Source organism: Echinops telfairi, unplaced genomic scaffold (genome assembly GCF_000313985.2).
Source record: "Echinops telfairi isolate 266 unplaced genomic scaffold, ASM31398v2 ScPeMD7_29;HRSCAF=101, whole genome shotgun sequence".
In the NCBI taxonomy this organism is placed as follows: Eukaryota; Metazoa; Chordata; class Mammalia; order Afrosoricida; family Tenrecidae; genus Echinops; species Echinops telfairi.
The window spans coordinates 8,717,090-8,723,662 of NW_022103926.1; the positions used below are offsets into that span (position 1 = coordinate 8,717,090).

The 6,573-nt window shown below is 59.3% G+C and overlaps 1 protein-coding gene across 1 annotated transcript in view; it reads right to left on the reverse strand.

Moving 5' to 3' along the window:
* Positions 1 to 475: 475 nt before the first annotated feature.
* Positions 476 to 6,573, reverse strand: part of UPB1 (beta-ureidopropionase 1) — a 32,244-nt gene continuing 26,146 nt past the window's right edge. Inside the window, exons 7-9 of the mRNA XM_045289569.1 lie at positions 5,552 to 5,594; positions 4,743 to 4,897; positions 476 to 864 (exon numbers count right to left, since the gene is read on the reverse strand). Coding sequence (XP_045145504.1) covers positions 739 to 864; positions 4,743 to 4,897; positions 5,552 to 5,594 — 324 coding nt within the window. The 3' untranslated portion in view covers positions 476 to 738. The remainder of the gene's footprint in view (positions 865 to 4,742; positions 4,898 to 5,551; positions 5,595 to 6,573) is intronic.

Consider the following 6,573-nt stretch of genomic DNA (forward strand, 5'->3'; position numbering starts at 1 on the left):
GACTCCCAGAGCCGCAGGGGCTGACAGACTCAAGGTTGGCAGTGCAGATGGCAGGCTGCTTGCTCACAGGCTGCGGAAGATGATGAATCGCAAGATTGGCCGGTAAGTCGTCAGGCTGCTGGCTCATGTCCCAAGAACCAGCGGGTCAGATACAACAATTCGATAAGATCCACAGGGAGCGGAAGAACCCGGTGAGCCTCACCAGGATGTCTCTCTCTATTGGATGCAGGTCTTAAAACTGACCGGCTGATCACATCGGAGCACACCAGGAGGTGATTCCATTAGATCCCAACTCGACCACATCATTATACAGCTGCCCAGGCCCTGAGAATTGTGGCCCATCCACGCAGACATGTAACCTGAGCCGGCACGGCTAGTGCTCGGATGAGAGGGTCAACATCCTTGCTAGGATGCACGGAGATGAGGTCCCACCAGCCCGCACCCTCCGACAGCACGCAGGGACTGGACCAGCCTGGACATGCGTGCCTTTTTAATGGTGGTGAAGAGCAGATGATGCCCAACTAGCAGTCTCCAAGTGTGCCATTCAGTGGCATTTGGTTCATTCACAATGCCGTGCAACCCCCATCTCAATCTACCTCCAAAAGTATGCCCGTCACCCCCAAATAAGCCCCGCACCCAATTCAACCCATCACACAGCGGTTCCCAGCCCCAGCCTGCCTTCTGTATTCAACTGGACAGCAGTGGCTTCTGGGAAAACTCGGATCCTTCAAGCTCTGCTCACTTGGTGCCCGAGGTGGGAGCTCGGAAGCCGGAGGGCAGCGATTCCCGCACGATGTTGGGGCTGTATTCCGGCTTCACTGCCTCGGCCAGTTCCCGCACGTACATCTCATATCTGCCCGTCATCTGAAAGCGAAACACAAGCCACGCTTGAGAGGATCCTGGTGGCACAGTGGGTTCCAGGCCAGGCTGCTCACCGCACATTTGGGGGCTCCAACCCAGCAGCGCCTCCCTGGGAGGAGTGGGAGGCCGTCGGCTGCTATAAAGATGGATGGTCTGGGACACCCTCAACTCACTGCCATCGAGTCAATTCTGATTCACAGGACAGGGTACAAACTGCCCCTGCGGGTTGCCGGGACGGGAGCTCTTTACAGGAGTAGGAAGCCTCGCCTGTCTCCCTCGGAGCAGCTGGTGGTTTCGAACCACTGAACTTGCAGTTAGCAGACCGACGCATACCCACAACGCCACCAGGGTTCCTGTGGGACACACTCAGGGGTAGTTCTGTTCTGTTCATTAGGATGACTGGGTTGGAATCCACTGGACGCTAGGGGGTTCGTTTACTTGTTGGGTGGGTGGCTAACTGCATGGTCAGTGGTTCAAACCCACCAGCTGCTCCGAGGGAGAGAGAGGAGCCTGTCTGCTCCTGTAAAGACTTAGGATTTGGAAACCCTACCTACCTCTTTAGTTAATATCTCGATCAGCTGTAGGTTTGGGATGAAAAGAAATGAGAGTCCCTGGGTGGACAGAGTGTTTACCACTCGGCTAGAAGTCCAAATCCACCCGGAGGCACCTTGGAAGAAAGGCCTGGATAAGACCGGCCACGGGAAACCCAAGGAGTCCAGCCCAGGTGGGACTCAGAGCCGGGTCCTCCTTGAAGCCTCTGGTCTGGTTGAAAACCCGCCGGTGCACTACCACCTTCAGCCACTGGAGGGCAGGCGTGGGGCAGAAATGGACCACGAGGCCAGTGAACTTTTTTTTTTCTTTTCCAGTCCTCTTTATTCAGGGTCCAACATTTATGTATTTATTTATTCTAATCACTGAGGCCCGTGAACTTAATTGCAGGGATCCTCACCAGCCCCACGGCCCTGATGTCACCTCTCAGAGCTGTGACCAAGATGATCCACCCACCCGTGACACTAGACCAGCAGGAGACCTCTGGTCCCCTCCCACCAGGAAGGCTCGGCCTCTGTCCACAGACCCCACCCAGAGAGGCCAGTGACCGGGTCACAGGCTGGCAGAGCGGGGAGTTGAACCCAGGACTCCTGGATCTGGGAGGGGGGCAGAGGGCGGGGCTTGTGGGGTGGAGAACCCACCCAGAGAGTTCACCCCATGCTCTCCGGACTCACGCTGGGTGGTCATCGTAGCCTGGGAAAGCTTCTGTTTTTTGTTTTTTTTTAAATACAAAGTGTCCACTCTCTGTTCCTTGCTGATGGTGATCTTAAAAACAAACCAAAAGCCATCCAAAACCAGAACCAGTCGATCGTGAGCCTCGGGGGCTTCTGGAAGCAGGCTGCCGCGACTTTACTCTGAGGCACCCGGGTGGGAGCGAGCCCCCCACCTTTCCGTGAGCAGCTGAGGGTGTCCTGCCAGTGTCCCCTGGGCCTGTAGACTGCAGGGACAGGGCTCGTTCAGAGGACTGTGCTCTGGGACTCTCCTGGGTGGTGCAGTTTGTTGGCGAGCAGATGCAGAACATTCCCGGACTATCTTTAACAAAGAAAAATGCAGTCGCTGCCGCGGTGAGGCTGCTCATTCCATGGCACACGTGCCCCCGGACTTTGCACCATCTCTCTCTTCCCTCCGTGGTTAGGTCTGTTTGCCAGGGGCCCTGTCCTACGGGTCGCTGGGAGTTGGCATCGACACATGGCCGCGAGCTTGGCTTTGGGGTTTTGTTTCCTTTTTGTTAGTGGTTAGGGGAGGGAGCCCTGGGGTTGCCATGTTGGGCGGCTAACCAAAGGGTCAGCAGTTTGAAACCACCGGCCGCTCCTCGGGAGCACGCTGGGGCTTTCTACTCCTGTAAAGAGTGACACTCTCTGAAGCCTACAGGGGCAGTTCCACCCCGTCCTCTAGGGTCGCTGAGAGTCGGCACAAGCTCCATGACATTATTATTCTTATTCTTATTTTTATTTTTAGACCTGCAGTCGTTGGCCACTTTGGGTCATCCTCATCTTACCTGTCCCTGCTCTCCTCCCCATTTCTTTTCTGCTGGTAGGCTTTTTTCTTTCCTTGCCCCCTGCTCTTTTTCTAGCCGTTGAGGAGGCTGGGTGACAGCGTGGATTGGGGTTCCGTCTCTTTGGGGCCCAAGGATGGAGCTCAGAAGGCAGGAAAGGGGGAGGCACGCTCCACAGCGCGGGACAGGACATGCGCGGATGGGAGATGGATGGGCTCTGCCAGCCTTCATCCCATTCAGCCAATGGTCCACCCACGCGAAGCCGGGGTCAGCTTTCTCAGGGTGGACACACGCTTGATGAAACCGAGCGGCCCTGGGAGGAGAGACACTGTCGGGGTGTGGGGGGGATACGTAGCGCCTCTGAGATTCAGGACCAAGCTCAGGCTGCTGGGAGCTGGACTCGGGGCCCAGGCCCATGGATGATCTAGGACACTCAATCCTCCAGGCCGGCCAGGCCAGCACCAAGGGCCCCTGGGATCCTGCTTTCAGGGCCCACCTCGAGGTGATCGTACACAGCAAGGCGGCAGGCTACAACACTGCCAGGCCTGTGATCTCACCATGGCAGGTCGAACCATCATGATCTCCCGGCCTTTCTTCCTTGTCTGTCTGTCTGTCTGGAAGCTTCTCTAAAGCCTGTTTTGTGAGCCCCATGAACTGGTGGGTGGGGGTAGCAGGGGGAACCAACCAACAAGAGGCCTTTCCAGGGGACCCAGGCATGGTGACGGCTGGCCCATTCCCAGAGGTGTACACCTGCCCCCTGGCCATGGCTCCTGGCATCACAGGGTCACCTCGGGGACTGTGAGTGCAGGCCTCTCAATGGACATGGGAGCTGGAGGGGTGGGCGGTGTTGGCAGGGCTGGGGTGAGGGCCCACTTCTCTGCATGGCCTTGACCTACTTGGCCCTCGGGGCTTGGCTGCAGGCAGAGCCAGAAGCACCAGGTCATCCTGCACTCTGAGCCGGAGGGAAGTGGGATTGGTGCGGCCAGGCCAGCCCACCTGCCACCTGATGACCAATGGGGAGACCCATCTGTCTGCAGGCACCAGACTTGCAAGAGGGAAGCTTCTGAAACCTTGCACAAGGAGTCCGGGCAGTGTAGTGGTTACGAGTTCAGCTACTAACCTTGAGGTCAGCAGTTTGAACCCGCCAGCAGCTCCTCCGGAGAAAGAGGAGGCTCTCTACTCCCGTAAAGAGTTACGGTCTTGGAAACCCACAGGGGCAGTTCTAGCCTGTCCTATAGGGTCGCCGTGAGTCCTGACTCTGGGTCAGCACCCACTCAGTGGCAGTGGGTTCCAGTATGGGTGCTTCATTGAGGGCTCCCTGGTGGCACTGTGGGTTCGGCCCACTAACCCCTCCAAGGGAGAAAGAGGGGGCTTCCTGCTCCCTGAAGGATCTCAAACACCCCACACAGAGGCTCCATGAATCAGAAACAACTCAATGGTCATGGGTTCGGTTTGGAGCTCATGAACATAAGGAAGAAAACCCTAGTTACACTTGGCAGGGGTGGGGTGGGGCACTGGGAAACGACACAGTTCAGTCTGTAACAGCCCCCCTGGGGTCCTCCTGGTGGCGCTGTGGGCTAGAGGCTGGGCTGGTATTTGCAAGTTCAGCGGTTCAAACCCGAGGGAACCCCTCCAAGGGAGAAAGACGAAGTCATCTATTTTCATAAAGGGGTACCGTCCCAGGGGGCAGCGCTGCCCTGTCCTGCAGGGGGGCTGTGAGTTGGCCGACCTGTCAGCGGTGGGCCCTGGTCGGACATGACCAGGAAAGACAGGGAGGCTGGCACCAGGGTGGGGCCAGAGTGGGAGACCCAGCACTGGGGTGCCCGGAGGGACCCACCTTGTAGTTCCAGATGTCATTCACCTGCCGGCACAGGTTGAGGTCCAGCTCGGCCACCAGCAGCCCGTCGCGGTGACGAGAGAGCCCGGGCGTGCGGCTGCTGTCTGGTGCCGCCACGTAGCTGGAGCCATAAAAGTAGCCAAAGTTCTGGTGGGCTTCAGGGCAGAGAGGGGTGTCATGAGCACATGGGCACCAATGCTTAGCCTGTCTACCCTCCTCCTCCCTGAGCCCCTCAGGGACCTCCCCCCTGGAAAGGGACCTGTCCTTCACCCTTCACTTCCCCACCCACAGACTCTGGGGCCCGCCCAGGGGAGCTGAGACTGTGCTCCACTTGCCAGGTGCGACTCCCAGCGCCACACGGGCTAACGTGGGTCCAGCCCTCAGTTCTGCCCCCCTAGGGCTGCAGGGGGAACTGGTGCCTTGTCAGGAAGTACTCAGCCCCTCCCAGGCTTCCACCTCGACAACCCTCTACCTGGCTCAGACACCTGCCCCCCACCGTCCCAGCAGACACCAGGGGCATGGCTAACAGAGGCCTTGAGATTGGAGCCCAGGGACCCTGCTAAGGCTCTGAGCACCCGCACTGCTGAGTGGGGGCCCAGGACTCACCGAGGGCCTCCCACCCCCCCTCGCATCCGCCCTGGGGCCAGCGCGGCATTCAAATGCCAGATGGGCACTGAGTGGTCAAGTGCCCACCCTCCCAGGCTCCCACCAGTCACGGCTGCCTCCTCTGTGCCAGGTGGGCAGGGCCCTGGCCTCCCCAAACGCAGATGGGAAACAGCTGCCCCCACCACGGAGCGCAGGACATGTACCTTTCTTCCCGTCTCCAGAGGTGAACTCATTGGGAAAGTGCTCCTGGAACAGGAGGTCAGAGTCACACAGGGTCTTCTTTTGTGCGTGTGCGTGTGCGTGTGCGAGCATGTGTGTGTGTGTGAGTGTGCACTCAGCTGCCAACTCGAAGCGCGCCTCGCCAGAAAGGCCTGGCATCCCCTTCCGAGAGGTCCACCACGGCAGACCCCAGGGGGTGCTCAGGGCTTGTCTGACACGGGAGGAGGATGGGAACCCACGCCGCAGCAGCCGGCGGACTGGTGCACAGTGCGTGGCTTCCTTCTGGTCTGCCATCTCTGGAAAGGGCCCCTGGGCGGCACCAACAGGCTCAAGCCCACCCCCCACCTCAGACGTGAGCCTGGCAACCTGCGTCCGGGATCGAGAGAACCCTAGAGGGCACGGCTCTGCTCTGCTGCCACGGGTGCCGTGAGCTGGGCCGGCCTGGACTGCAGGGAAAGGGGACGGGTTTTATTTCTCTGGAGCCCCGGGGCTGAAGGGGGCTCTGCTGGGGGGAAAGACACAAGGCTTTGTGGGCGCAGGGGGTCTGTGCTGGCCTGGTGGTTCAAACCACCAGCTGCTCCGAGGGAGGAAGAAGAGGCTGTCTGCTCCCGTCATGATGCACTGCCTTGGGGACCCTCAGGGGTGGGCCTGCTCTGCCCTCAGGGTAGCTGTGAGTCAGAACCCACGTGCCCCGATGGAGCCCTGTTTAAGCGCTCAGCTGCTGGCTCCGAGGCCAGTGGTTCAAACCCACCAGCCACTCCCTGGGAGAAAGACGAGGCCCATAAACATGTAGCCTCAGGCACCCTAGGGGCAGCTCTGCTCTGTCCTACACACGTCAGGTGAGTGGGGTGGACCCCACAGCAGTGGGTATTCGGCCAGGTAAGGTGAGGCTCACGGTCTCAGGAATTGCCCAGGAGCAGCTCTGCTGAGTCCTGGGTACTGAGTCTCTCAGGAGGAATTTCATGCCGAGCCCCTGCTTTCAGGGCCCACCTCGAGGTGATCGTAC